At 37.6% G+C, this 15,968-nt stretch overlaps 1 protein-coding gene across 3 annotated transcripts in view; it reads right to left on the bottom strand.

Annotated features, from left to right (window-relative positions):
* Positions 1 to 15,968, bottom strand: part of Rsph4a (Radial spoke head protein 4a) — a 241,698-nt gene that overhangs the window by 4,284 nt on the left and 221,446 nt on the right. For all 3 annotated transcript variants that reach the window (XM_090399837.1, XM_090399835.1, XM_090399838.1), the window contains one exon: positions 10,926 to 11,092. In XM_090399837.1, the coding sequence (XP_090255963.1) occupies positions 10,926 to 11,092 (167 nt within the window). The remainder of the gene's footprint in view (positions 1 to 10,925; positions 11,093 to 15,968) is intronic.

Genomic DNA, 15,968 nt, shown 5'->3' with positions numbered 1-15,968 from the left:
GCTATTATGCCATTCAATATCACCGCTCTTCTACTCAGCTCATCATTATCATACCTAGGCAACACGCACACTATTTTTCCTCTCTCTGTCTTCTTCTGTACAGCTTCAAGCAAAAATCTCATATCTCTCGCTGCCTGACTTACATTACCACTCAAGTCATTTGTTCCTACCATCAAAATCATCTCATCCACCCTTTCACCTCTCTTAATTGCCATAGCCACCCTTTCTATTGTTCCTCCTGGCAAACACTCCTCGCGCATCCTATCTTGAACACCACAGATCATTGAGTCACCATACATTATACCTCTTACCATTCTCTCTCTCTCTCTCTCGTATTGTTTCAATTCTCTCCTCTTCTTTCATTCCCATAGGTCTCTCTCATTCCCTCTCCTCTATTGCTATTCTCTCTTCTTTCATTCCCATAGGTTTCTCTCATTCCCTCTCCTCTACTACTATTTTCTCTTCTAGCATTCCTATACCTCTCTCTCTCCTACTGTTTCCATTCTCCCCTCTTCTAGCATTCCCGTACATCTCTCTCATTCCCTCTCTCTCCTACTGTTTCCATTTTCTCCACTTCTAGCACTTCCATACCCCTCTCTCATTCCATCTCTCCTACTGTTTCTATCCTCTCGTCTGCTAGCATTCCCATACCTCTCTCTCATTCCCTCTCTTCTACTGTTTCCATTCTCTCCTCTTCTAGCACCCATATACCTCTCACTCATTCCCTCTCTTCTGTTTCCTTTCTCTCCTCTTCTAACACTCCCAAAATTCTCTCTGTCCCCTACTCTGATTTGGCTTGCATTTATCTCTTCCATTCTCCTAATCTTATCTTTCATACTTCTGCTCTCATTCACAAGACATTCTACCTCCTCTTTCAGCTTATCTATCTCCCTCTACAGGTCAGTCACTCTTAATCTAAATTCACTCTCCCAAACAAAACCATCTCCTAAACTTTCATAGTCACTCATGCCTTCCACACTATCAACTATTATTTTCTCATTCATATATATATTTTTTTTATTCTCTCCTATCACACTACTTGTCTTCCTACATTCATTCCCCATTCCTGGAGCAACAAGGTCGGATAATGATATTTCGAATGCACTTATTTCCTCCCACTGCCTGCATTTTGCACACATACGCTCTCCGCTCTCTTTCACAAGCCACATATCTAATTCCCGAGACGCATACATGGCGCAAGTACTGCATGCCACAAAGTCCCTTATTATATTGCTTATAATTGAGTTCTTAAGTGGCAGAGGACTAGGCGATACGCCACTTGCGACTGCAGCTGAATCCGCCATCATTCTTTACTGCCGAGTAGCGTATTCATTAATTATTCAATTAATAAATTCCGCTAAATAAATAAGAAAAAAAAAAGTACAAACAATTACAAGCAAAACAAAACATTTAAGTACACTAAATAAAATGAAATATAACTAAATACAGTAATGAAAACTTAGCTTCATTTTGTCTTCCACCATTATGCATTCGATTCTGATGGTAACCAAAATGTATTATATCGCGACAGCAACTAACTTCCAAAAAAACAACCACTGAAGTACACTCGTATTCAGACAAACAATTTAGCACTCAAAAACGTAGAAAACGGGGAAAAAAACGGACTATTCACCGATTAAAAATCACTTTCTTCTTCGGCACAGCTCAAATTCACCGCCACTTCTTGCAATTTTACTTGTATGCTTTGTGGCCTGAGAAATTGGAACAAGGAGATTGCTTTCTTAATTTGAAAATATTCTAAATTAGAAAGCAGTCCAGGAGACTGCTTTCTAAGATTCTTTTTTGCAGAATGTCAGCAAAATTCTTTTGCAAGTGCTACTGAAAGGTTTAGCACCAGAACTTATTGATGATACTGGATCCATCATACAAATAAATATGAAAAAAATTAATGCAAAAAGAGACAACAAAAATCAAGCTAGTACAATGACACAAGAAAGCACGTGATTTAGCATGTTGGTGACAAATTCATACATCCCCCTGCTATTCCTTCCTCCCTTTCAACATGAACTGACTCTTCATGACTAATTTTTTAACGATATTAACAACACCAAACAATTTTATCAAAAGATGTTTTATTAACTGCTTATATTTCGCTGAATTTCAAATCAGCAACATCAGAGCACAACACACTTGTACACACGACAGTGAGTGACTGAAACAATATAATTACAATGGACAAAAGATCTAAAGTCCTATTTTTGGCACCCTCTAACGAAAAAAAAAACAAAAAAAACAGCTATGTGGGAGTTTCTCTTAGGATAACAGTCTCCCAAATTTTTGGCACATTAATGCAACCATATTTGTTAAGGTTGGGAGAATTCTTCAAAGCCATTGCTGACTCAAAAAATAATCTTTCAGATCTGAAACAACTCCTAAATAGCACATTCGAAAATATTCTAATTTGCACATTCGATAAATAAATAGCACATTCAGCAAAATATAAGCAGTTAATAAAACATCTTTTGATAAAATTGTTTGGTGTTGTTAATACCATTAAAAATTTAGTCATGAATAACCATCAACACCTAAGTTTATCTGTTAGATGAATTCACTCTTCTCTTCTTGGCACTCTGCCAGCTATGATTCTCTTAACTATGGGCAGACAATAAACTAGCTAAACACATGGCATCTGAACTCAACAAACACAACAGCAAGACATCATTATACATAAAAAACTCTATGCACTTTAAAACTACTATACAAAACTTTCAATTAGAGGAGAATGATCACTTAATGTGTCATCCCTTTTTACAAATGTTCCAGTAGATGATACATTAGTTCTCCTGTCCAAAATTTATCCCTCTGACATTTGTGAAATCTTTAAGCACTGTCTTAAATTGAGGCATTTTAGCTGAAACAACCAGCTCTTTAAACAAATTGAAGGTGTAGCAATGGTCTGCCCATTTCATCCCCCACTGCTAACTTATACATAGAATCATTTGAATAGTTGGTACTTAATTTGGTCCCCCACTCAAGTCAAAAGTTTGGTTGAGGTATACAGATTGTCATTTGGCTGCATGTCCCACAGGCTCTCTATATTTCCTCAATATCCATCCTCGAATTAGTTTCGGTGAAAGAGGAAAGAGAAGGAGCTCTTGCCTTCTTGGATACTTTAGTTACAAGACAAGCAGATGGGTTCCTCACACTTACACACCTACATGCCACTTCACACCACCATCCTGTCCACAAACTTGGAATTTTCAAAACTTTAGCCTCCAGGGCAGAGCAAATTTCATCCTTAGGACCAGCACTGTACCTGGAACGACAAGTTCTAATCATCATTCCAACAAAATGGATACAACAAGACTCCTTAAAAATAACAACAAATCCCCATCCCCAAACCAGACTATATATACACTATATCTTTACCCTACATCAAAGGCACAGCAAATAAACTGGGCTCCCTCCTGAAATGACACATTATCAAAACAGTATAACTTTATTTATCTCTAAATAAAGTATCTACTTGCTTAAGACAAATCGAGGATTGCCTGGACCCTCTCTCCTTCCCAGGTGTCTAACAGCAATCCCTGTCAGTGTGGAAACCAATATTTTGGACAGACAGGATGAACCACTGTCATAAAAAAACATAAAAAATACTTCCAGAATAGAGAACCAAAAAGCAGACTATTTCAACATGCCTTAGAGCTCAAAGGACCACTTCATAAGATGGAAGAAAGCTAGACTAATCCTTGTTTAAACTGGAGAGACCCTTCCTGTAAGTAGCACAATTTCTACAGAACTCAATTAACTGTAACAGAATGAACAGTATGATTTTACATAGATTTTGGTACATTGCCCTATCCACCCACCAGCAATAACAACAGGAATCACCATGAAGAGTGCCACTGTCACCCTCTATGTACATGAATGTCCTTGTTTATCCAAGGAATGTAACATTACAATAAGTGTGTAATGTTACATTGCCTCTGATAATACTAGCAATTATCAGGTGGCAAATAATTAATTTTCACTAGTAAATTATTTATTTGCATTCCATGTGTACACAGTTTTCTGTTCAGAAACTTGGACATGAATATTACCTATAGTATACCTTCTCCTCCAACTTTTTTGCCAAAGGATATCAGAAAAACACTCAAATAGTCTTGATGATCATAAGTCCCCTGACCACATGATATCCCACCAGATGTACTAAGAGTTCATGCTACAGAACTAACTCCCATCATGTATACTGCTTTTACAGACTATCATACTAATCTGGTAAGTATTCAACAACATGGAAGCAAATTTTTTATCCAGCCTATTCCTAAAAAAAGGGAGATAAAAGTCAGCCATCAAAACTAGTGTCCCATTGTTCATGCTTCAATCTTGAAGTAATGGAGAAGATCCATAACAACAGCTTCTCCACTACCTAGAGACCATGTGCTAATTAAGGATAACCAATATGGATTCTGTTATTCTCATTCTACAGCAGACTTTCTTACCTATCTATTTTTGGACACTGGTCTGATATTGCAGCCTTCTTACCAAGCTGTCATCTTATCGTCTCCCTCTTACCATTTGTGAGTAGACTGGCAGTCTACTTACCATTTGTGAGTAGACTGCCAGCTTCTTCTTTGGTTGTTTGTTGCATGGCATGGTGGGTGGTTACTTCTAGTGTGATTTTTTCCATCAGTGCAGCAGTACCCAAGGCACTGTGCTTTCATATACACTCTTTCTCCTATATATCAATTACCTTCTTTCACTCATGTCCAATTCTATTCATGGTTTTGCAGATAACAGTACACTCCATTCTGCTTCTTCATTTACAAAACCTTATATTGTTTAGATGACTCAATCTTCAGGATCCTCTGTCCTTTGGAACAGTTTTCTGTTTTCTTTAAAGAGTGATCTTCTTGCCATTCTCAAGTGGGGTAAAGATAATCTAGTGTATTTTCCTGCTACCAAAATGTAATCCTGTCTTATTTCCCACAAGAAAGAATATGACTCACTCTCCCTCACTTTTAATAATCTTCCACTTGCCAACTAAGATCAGTTTTCTCTCTTTGCTTGACTTTTACATCTAGCCTCTCATTGGAATAAATACATCATGCCCATAGTCTTTTCAGCCTCCAAAAGAGCCTGGTGTTCTTTTTCATTCTAAATAGCACTTCTCTTCTCAACTACTAACAGTTTATAAATCCAAAATCCACTCTCAAAATACATGATTGTATGCAGAAGAGAGCTATTCACTTGATATAACTCCTCTCTCACTGACTGTTTCCAATCACTTTCCTGTAAATATTTTGTTTCTTCACTTGGACAATGCTCCACTGAACTAGCATCATCATTCCTGTACTTTCCATTTATCACCTATAAAAATGGACAGCTGCAGGTCAACATCCACATAAAGTTAAGTTTTCCAAACTAATCTAACCAAGTTATCTTCTTTCATTCTTCATACCTATGTGCTTTGGAATAGTTTTTTCTATGCCTTTTTCCCCAATGAATACAACCCCCAACTCTTCAAGAAACATATTAACAAATTATAATAAATTTAGTTTAATCCTTTATCCAAGTGTGAGCAAACAAAGTTTGCGCCTGAAAGTATCTTCAGGACTGGGGTAAGGTGGTACAACACCAGGGCACTCCTTGCAAAGGTGGAGCAAGTTACCAACACTCCTATCTCAGTATCTCCCATCAGTATCTCCAATAGACATATCTGTAAGGAGATGTCTTTTGCATTATGGGAGATACTGAGTTAGGAGTGTTGGTATCTTGCTCCACCTTTGCAAGGAGTGCCCTGGTGTTGTACCACCTTACCCCAGTCCTGAAGATACTTTCAGGTGCAAACCTTGTTTGCTCACACTTGGATAAAGGATTAAACTAAATTTATTATACTCTAACCAAGTGAAAAATAAACTTTCAATATTAACAGATTCTTTTCTTGTTTCTAATCACTTGTCCACAAAGGTCTTGAGACCTCTTGCATGTGGCAATGATATATAAAAAAGAGAGAAATTAGACAAACTGCTAAACTAGATATATACAAGACAGTATTCAAACTAATTTTAACTTAAATGATCAGGAATATGAAAGTTAGGTTAGTAATAAAACAGTTGCTCAGAGACTAAAGACTACAAATATGACTCAGAAAAATCAGAGGGAGTGAACATGTGGCATCAACTTGATTAGTGGCATTCAGAAAATGTGCAAAGAATTAAAGGATGGTATGCTCACTTAAACAGAATGGAAGAGGAAAAGGTTAGCAAAACAAAGACAGCAGGAAAGAAAGCAAAATTTACATGGATTGATGTAGTCAGAAGTGTGTCAGTTTCAATGTGATTGCTTGGTAAAATGGGATGTTCTAATGAAAAAAAAAATAGACTGCAGGAATACAATCTTAACTCTGAAAATAACATTGGGTAAATGCAAACCACAGTATCCTCAGGTACTCTTATTCATTGTAAATAATGTTACTCTTCCTCAACTACTAACACTTTATAATCCTATATAACCCCAAAGAGTTCTTCCGCTATGTGGCAAGTAAGAGGAAGAATGACTTCGGAAGGATAACCTTAGTGGGTGCTGATGGTATTGAGGTGACAAAATCAGATGTAATAGTCGAGTTACTGAGTGATCACTTTTCAAAAGTCTATCACCCAAGTGAGGATATCTCTATACCTACAGCAATACCTAATGTGAGAATTGAAGCTAAAGAATCAGAGGTATTAAATATATTGCAAAACTTAAATGCAAACACTGCGGTAGGCTTAGATGGAATATCAGCTCGGGTGTTGCGTGAATGTGCAAATGAATTGTCAACCCCTCTCACCTGGATATTTAACTTAAGTTTGAACTCTGGTATGGTCCCTAGGGAGTGGAAGTTAGGCAAAGTGGTTCCTTTGCATAAGGGTGGCTCTAAAACTGCAGTATTGAATTACAGACCAATCACCATCTCAGGAGTAGTGGTAAAAGTATTGGAAAAGTTGGTTAAAGACAAAATTCAAGAATGGGTGGATCAGGATATGATACTCTATAGAGGCCAACATGGTTTTGTTAAAGGTAGATCCTGCCTTAGCAATCTATTAACTATTCATAATAGAATAACATCTGAGTTGGACAAAGGAACTGGCTACACAGTGGTACTTCTGGATTTTGCTAAGGCTTTTGACAGGATATCCCCATAGAACACTGTTATGCAAATTGGAGCAGATGGGAATGGATATTAAATTGGTGATATGGATAGGAGAATGGCTCAGGGAGAGATACCATAAGGTGGTGTATGGAGGAGCCGAGTCCAGAATGAGGCAGGTGACCAGTGGTGTGCCTCAGGGCTCTGTGCTTGGGCCAATGTTGTTTAATTTGTATATAAATGATATAGGAAACGGCTTAAAGGGAGATATTCAGTTGTTTGCTGATGATGCAAAGTTGTGTAGTGCAATAAAAAATCAAGCTGATGTTGAAAGTTTGCAGGAGGATTTAAATAAGCTGGTAAAATGGGCAAAAGAAAATGGATGTCAGTTCAATGTGGAAAAGTGTAAAGTCATGCATTTTGGGATTAAAAGATTACCAGCTGTGTACTACATCGATGGAAAGGTACTCCAAGAGATTGATGAGGCTAGGGACTTAGGGGTATTGGTAGATAGGGAGATGAAGTTCAGAGGATACATTGCTAAGGTGTCCAAGATTGCACATAGGATTACTTGGTTGTTGAGGAACACACTGACATCCAGAGATAAAGAGGTTATTATTCCCCTTTATAAAGCATTGATACTTCCACATTTGGATTACTGTGCTCAGGTCTGGTCACCTGGATTCCTTGGAGATGAGGAGGCTGTGGAGAGGGTTCAGAGAAGAGTGACCAAGTTGGTGAGTGATATAAAAAATGCTCCCTACATTGATAGATTGAGAGCTTGTGGATTGCAGAGATTGGTTGATAGGCGAAGAAGAGGGGATATGATAGAAACATTCAAATTACTAAAAGGTTTTTATAGGATTGATGCAGGGGAAATGTTTCAGCTGTGTGATAGTGATGGAAGAACAAGAGGTCATCTCTGGAAATTAAAGAAGAGTGTGGTTAACAAAGGTGTCAGAACAAGGTTTTTTGCCTGGAGGGTGGTGAATGAGTGGAATTCATTGCCTGACTTAGTTGTGAGCTCTTCGTCTGTAAATGAATTCAAGAAGAGATATGACAGATATTGTTTTGCTAGTTTGGGTCTCCCGCGATGAGTCTACTGACTCCATGGAGATACCCGTAATAATAATAATAATAATAATTCCAAATCCAAAACTTTAAGTTTGAATGGGTGTTCAAAGAGAGTGCTGAAGCACTATCAAACCATCCAAACTAATAACTGTCTTTCCACAGCAATGATTTGGGAGTCTTATCCTCATTAACATTCATGTTGGGATGATTGGAAATCTCCTGCTGTCAACTTGACCTTTTGATAGAGCAAGAGAAAACACTTCGCTCACCACAATTTCCTGTTTACATATCAGGAATATGAAAGACACACCACATCTTCAATTGTAACCAAATCTGCATTGAGGTGGAAGAACAAATATGTTTGTTTTAGTATACATTAAAGATACCAAGAAATTATATACTTGGTTTAATCCTTTATCCAAGCATAAGCAAACAAAGTTTGCACCTGAAGTACTGGGGAAACTCGTGGTATGACTTCACATCCCTTGCCTTAGTATCCCAAAATGCAAAGCACATCTCCTTGCGGACATGTATAATGCTATGCATTATAGGAAGGGTCACTACCCAGACCGGTTTCCCTGTTTAAGTTACCTCTCCAAAAACTCATGCGATCACTCAGATCACCCAACAATAGCAACCTGAGTGATCATTTAACTCAGCGTTGGCTCCCCCCAGTGGCAGGCTCACTCCACAACCAAGAGGAGCCATAATCTCAACGGTGGCCCCACTCAGAGACAGGCAAAGCTACCCCCAAGCAGAGCTGCTCATATCTCAGGGAAAGCACCGCCCTCTTCTGCACAAAAGCACATTATTGAGAGCCAGACCTGGAAACAGCAATAGCCAAGCCTCAGTTAACACTCCATTGGCTACAGCATTGCCACAACCAATTCTGCACAAAAGCGCATCAGTGGGAGCCACACCCAGAGGTGATACCAAGGTTGAAGTAATGCAGAAGACATAATCTTCATATACGAGTTGCCAAAAGGTTACTCTGGATTAGAGAAATATGTTAGAAGTTCTTTCACTTGGTTATACTATCAATTAAAGATACCAAGAAATTATATACTTGGTTTAATCCTTTATAAGCAATGTGATGTAAGCAAACAAAGTTCTGAAAATACTCCAGGTGCAAACTTTGTTTGCTTACACTTAGATAAAGGATTAAAACAAGTATATAATTTCTTGGTATCTTTAATTGATAGTATAAACAAGTGAAAGAACTTCTAACATCTTTCTCTCCAGAGTAATTTAATAATAAGGTGTGACACCTTTTGGCAACTCGTATATGAAAATATGTCTTCTGCATTATTTCAACCTTAGTACCACCTCTGGGTTTGGCTCCCACTGAAGAGACCTCAATAAAGGTCGACACTGGTCTGGATAGTGACCTTACCCATAATGCATACATTATACATGTCCCAAGGAGATGTGCTTTGCATTATGGAATACTAAGGCAACTGATGTAAAGTCATACCACCTTTACCACGAGTTGCCCCAGTCCTAAAAATACTTCAGGTGCAAACTTTGTTTGCTTACACTTGGATAAAGGATTAAACCAAGTATATAATTTTTTGGTATCTTTAATTTATAGTATAACCAAGTGAAAGAACTTCTAACATGTTTGTTTTAGGATATATTAGTAAACAATAAGGAGAATTTGGCTGGTATATCTGAATCACTACAAGGTGTAAATATATGAACCATCATTAATGAGTCATATGAGAATAGCAAATATAAGGGAGAGAAAATAACAGGTGTGCGAAGGGAAATACTTTCATTACTGGCAAATGAATTATTAATAATTTACATTTATGATATTATATGTGTGTCCTATAAGTTGCTGGGTGGACTAAATAACACGATCCTATAAATAACTCTAGATATCCATATTTGCAAGTATGATGGGCATAATTAAAAAAAAAAATTATGAGGTGAGATGAAAAGATCAATTTGGAAACAAATCACTTTTGGGATAACTTTGAATGCTTTAATTTATCAATTGTCTGTGCCTTGTACTGATCATGATGTGGTGATCACCTTTTTCTTCATATTCCTTCCACAACTTTTTTTTTTCTGCAACTCCTGATTAATGATTCTATTCACCCATCTAACTGCTATCTGGTTTATCCTCCTGATTCTGAATATACAGTCTGATATTTCTTTCTTCAAATACCCCTTGACCAGCTCTCATGAACTGCCAACATCTCTCCAAATTCTTATGCCATGACACTGATGCCTCAGCTTCTCATAATCACCGGTTTTATAATTCCATATATACACCTTCTTAACAGAAAATTCTGTATGTTTAGCAATCTCCTGGGTTAAGACCACATGATCACTTTCCCCAACGACCATGATACTATGACCAGATTCAGCACTCTCAAACCTCGTGTCCCCTCCATTTCATGCTGTGAAATATCCCATATATAATAATTTTAATTGCACCCATTATGCTAATTTGCCAATACATGCAGATTAGCATACATGTGATGATCATTTTTGAGATTTCGAAACATACACTGCTTATTAGAGACTTGAAGTGGATTTAAAAGTAAAGATATTGTGTGCATTTAGATTAGGTTTCTGAAATTATCTAATTCCTAATCTATCCTTTAGTATACTAATGTGCTATAAGTTCAACCTTCCACTGGTGGAACTGTAATAAAAGAAGGATTGAAAGCACGCATACATAAAATAAAATACTGTACTAAAATGAAGTTTCAATTTTATTGAATAGCATTTTAAATTACAATACCTTCATTAACAGCATGTTCTAATGATGATGATACTGGAGTAATATCAATGCGTTCTGTTATTTCTGGTTCTTCTGGATATTCATTCTGAAACTCTAAGTAGAATGGTGGAGTGTATAGCTGCATTGAAAACTTGATTCCAAATCCTATGTATATGTTGGCAAAACTTCTATAAAAATAAAAATTACTTCATTCAAAAACAGAATTATTACATTGCTATTAAATTATTTCAGGAATTTACAACGTATACTGGAATATTAATTAAAAGAAACTTTAATAAATACTTCCTATAGTTTGGCGATGTCACATTGCCATCTTAATGGGAACATACAACTATGACACATGCATACAGGCGCTACAAAGAGCAAATCAGGCAGAAGAGAGTAAACTAACATTTTTCCTAGAGTCCTAAAGGTGCCTCTAGCAGGCTATAACTTCTAACAATATGTGAAGAGTGGTGAACCCATGGTTCACCACTCTCCCCACCCCTGGCCAACTTCTTTATGGAGACATCTGAAGAGAAAGCCTTACAAAAATCCACTGTTTGGCTATACTACATTGATGATGTGTTCACTATTTGGCCGCATGGCTCAGATACACTCCACTCCTTCTTAACACACTTAAATAACCAACACCCCCAGAATACAGTTCACCTTGGAAAATGAGGAAAACAATAGTCTCCCTTTCCTAGACACTCTGATTACTCGCCAGCCTGATAGATCCTTGGCTTTCTCTGTTTACAGAAAACCTATTCATACAGGCAGATACATTCACCTCCCCCCCTCCTGTCACAATAATATGGGGTTATAAAGACACTATATAACAGGACAAAATTAATCTGTTCAGATGACAATGCCCTAACCACTGAACTAAACCACATCCTTAACACTTTCTTAACCAATGGCTACAACCCCCCAAAAAATCAGAAAAATATTTAAACCAGTTAACCACAACCCCCCCCCCCCTTCCCTCATTACAAGATTACACTAAACCCACCACCATTCCCTATATCCGGGGCACCATTGAAAAGTTAATCAAAATCTTAAAAAAATATGACCTGACTTCTTGTAACAAACCATATAAGAAATTGGCATCCCATATCCACTCCACTAAATACCAGCCACTTCCCCTAGACCTACCTACCTGGAGTATACCAGGTCTCTTGCCGCTGTAAAATGTCCTACTTGGTCAAACAGGCAGGACAGCAAATGTCAGGATATCGAAACACAAAGACTACATCTGGTTTCACCAATACAGCCACTCTGGGCTTGCAGACTATGCTCTGCATATCCACCAGAAGAAAGCCACGTTATTACACTGCAGCAAATTTAAATACGAATGATTGTTCATGGAATCAGCCTCAGCTCTAAAAAATTTCCAAACCTCAACAAATTTGGGTGCATGAGACTGCCCCAAATTTGAGAAGCTTGCATCTTGAGAACTTCAGCCCAACAGCCAAGACAACCCAATATAGCCTGCTAGAGGGCACCTTTAGAGAGAGAACAACGTTAGTTTTCTCTCTCTCTCTTCTGTCTCATTTGCTCTTTGCAGTGCCTGCATGCACATGTCATAGTTGTATGTTCCCATGAAAATGGCGATGTGACATTGTTGAAATATAGGAAGTATTTATTAAAGTTTCTTTTAATTAATATTCCAGTATACGTTGTAAATTCCTGGAATAATTTAATAGCCATTAATTCTATTAATTACATATTTTATTAAGGCAGATTTTTGATGTTATTAATATTTAAAAAGTCTACTTCTAGAAACACCTAAAAAAGAGATATACATTCAGAATGTTTTGTTTTTTGAAGGTGTGTTATAAATGCATTTATAAGCATATTTTGATGACCATCATCACTACTAACTTCCAATCAACAATTTTCCTCCAGATTAGTCTGTTATCCACCAGGACCCTAATATTGTCATATGTTATAATTTCTGCCTTCAATAGCACTTTTAACTACATCAATCCACAAAGGTACTGATTTCCCTCTGGGACTTTTTCCTCCTAACACTTGTTTTGATGCCAGTATGGAAGTATCTAAGTATCTTGCTAACAGATTCCTGAATGTAATAAATTTAGTTTAATTCTTTATCCAAGTGTGAGCAAACAAAGTTTGAGCCTGAAAGTATCTTCAGGACTGGGGTAAGGTGGCACAACACCGGGCAACTCGTTGCAAAGGTGGAGCAAGCTAACAGCACTCCTATCTCAGTATCTTCCATAATGCAAAACACGTCTCCTTGCAGATATGTATAATGTTATGCATTAAGGGAAGGGCCACTACCCAGACTAGTTTCGACCTTTATTGAGGTCTCTTCAGTGGGAGCCAGGCCCAAGTGGAGATACCAGGCAGAAGCATTAGTAAGGTCATCTCTACCTATAGGAGTTGCCAAACGGTGTGCCACCTTTTTATTAAATTACTCTGGATTTAGAGAAAGATGTTGAAAGTTTATATTTCACTTGGTTAGACTATAATAAATTTAGTTTAATCCTTTATCCAAGTGTGAGCAAACAAAGTTTGCACCTGACAGTATCTTCAGGACGGGGGTAAGGTGGTACAACACCGGGCAACTCGTTGCACAGGTGGAGTAAGCTAACATCACTCTTATCCTTACCCCAGTCCTGAAGATACTTTCAGGCGCAAACTGTGTTTGCTCACACTTGGATAAAGTATCTTCAGGACTGGGGTAAGGATAAGAGTGATGTTAGCTTGCTCCACCTGTGCAACGAGTTGCCCAGTGTTGTACCACCGGGCAACTCGTTGTTGCCCGGTGGTCGCCAAGTGTAAAATAAACTTTCAACATCTTTCTCTAAATCTAGAGTAATTTAATAAAAAGGTGGCATACCGTTTGGCAACTCCTATAGGTAGAGATGACCTTGCTAATGCATCTGCTTGGTATCTCCACTTGTGCCTGGTTCCCACTGAAGAGCCCTAAATAAAGGTCGAAAACTAGTCTGGGTAGTGGCCCTTCCCTAAATGCATAACATTATACATATCTGCAAGATGTGTTTTGCATTATGGGAGATACTGAGATAGGAGTGATGTTAGCTTGCTCCACCTTTGCAACAAGTTGCTCAGTGTTGTATCACCTTACCCTAGTCCTGAAGATACTTTCAGGCACAAACTTTGTTTGCTCACACTTGGATAAAGGATTAAACTAAATTTATTATAGTCTAACCAAGTGAAAAATAAACTTTCAAGATTCCTGAATGCTAAGAATATTAAGTTCCATCCAAATAGCTTCATTTTTAATATGATTCTACCACTGATGTCATCTATTTACTCCACTAAGTTTATTCAGATATCTTATATCAACTGTCTTTAGTCTTGTGATCAACTCTCTTGTTTCTAACCCAGCTCTCAAATCCAGAAGTTAAAATTGGTTTGAACACTATCTTATGCATAGTTATTTTAGTGTTTCGACTCAATTCTCTCTTATTCCATATAAATTTATTCAGCTGACTCTCTCTGCTTTACCAGATGTGCTAATTCTGTTGTCTATTTCCATATTTAATTTGCCATCTTCACTAAAAATTGTGTCTCAATGATTTGAAATGTTTTACTCATTCTATAGATTTCCCATTCAAAATGCACTGATTTCAAAGTTCCTGCCTATTTTAATATTCTGTCTTTTTATTGCTGATTTTCATTCCAAATTTGTTATAAGAGGCATTCAGTTTAGTTAAGGAATCTGTAGACTTGTACTTTATTTGTTTAAGAGAATACCATTATCCGAATAAAATAAAGAGCTATGATTAACACCTCCAATTTTGATATCAGGTTTAATGCCATTCCATAATATGATCCATACAGATCATGAATACCACTGGAGCCAGTATACACCATTGTCTCACACCTGATTTTACATCATACATCTTCCTGTACCTCTTTCAATTCTGACCACTGACTTACAACTCAAATATAGGCCATGCCATGTATTGTTTGATATGACATTACCTTTACACCATATAATTGTAGAATTTTTAAAAGCTTTTCTCTTGGTACCTTGTCATTTGTCTTTTCCAGATCTATAAAACTCAAATACAGATTCTCTTTATATCCCCATGATTTCTGTGTCATTTGTGTTAAAATAAAAATCTCAACCTAGCAAGGCTTCTTTAGAATGAATCCAGTTTATTACTCTCCACTTTCCCTTCTACAATTCATTATTATTATTATTATTATTACTACTACCCAAGGCCCCCATGGAGTCAAAGACTCATCTAGTATGTCCTTTTATCATACACACAGCTCATCATACCGTGCTTTAAACGCACTCAAATTCTCTGCAGACACCACACTCTCAGGCAAGGCATTCCAATCACTCACAACTCTGCATAAAAAAACCTGCCTCTCACTCTGCTACTCACACTCTCTTTATACAGTTTCCAGGGATAACCTCTGGTTCTCTCCCCTGATCTCCCACTATTTTGTGTAGAACCTCTCCAGCATTGGTCCTATAACAATTCCCTTACTAACTTGCAGGTCTCTTTCATACCCCCCCCCCTCCTGTCCACCAGACCCTGCAAGTTGCATCTTCATAATCTTCATATTTGACATTCCAGAGGTTAGAAACTACCTTAGTCGGTCGCCTCTGGACCCTTTCCAACATCTCTTTGTCCTTCTGAAAACCAGGTGACAAAATCTGGGCACAACAGTCCATGTGTGGCCTAATCAAAGCCTTATACAATGGAACAAGAATCTCCCTACTTCTACAAGTCATTGTCCTCTGCATCATTCCCAGAAGCCTTTGTGTTGTCTTCACAATTTTGACTATGTGTCCCCTAAATTTCAGGTTCTTATCCACTATCACCCCCACAAAGCTCTTATCTCCTTTTACCTTTGACAATATATCATCACTTAGCATAAATTCTGCATCCCATCTTTGTTTTCCAAATTTTAAAACTTTACATTTTGCAACATTGAACTCAAATCTCCATTCCCGTGCCCAATCACTCAATTTATTCAAGTCTTCTTATAAGGCAACATCTTCTCTACTCTTCTTGGTTTGTATGGTTCCAACTTTGCATCATCTGCAAA

The sequence above is a fragment of the Typopeltis vanoorti genome, chromosome 11 (genome assembly GCF_054136105.1).
Source record: "Typopeltis vanoorti isolate ZY-2024b chromosome 11, IOZ_Tvanoo_1.0, whole genome shotgun sequence".
NCBI lineage: Eukaryota > Metazoa > Arthropoda > Arachnida > Uropygi > Thelyphonidae > Typopeltis > Typopeltis vanoorti.
This window is presented reverse-complemented; position numbering and strand designations above follow the sequence as displayed.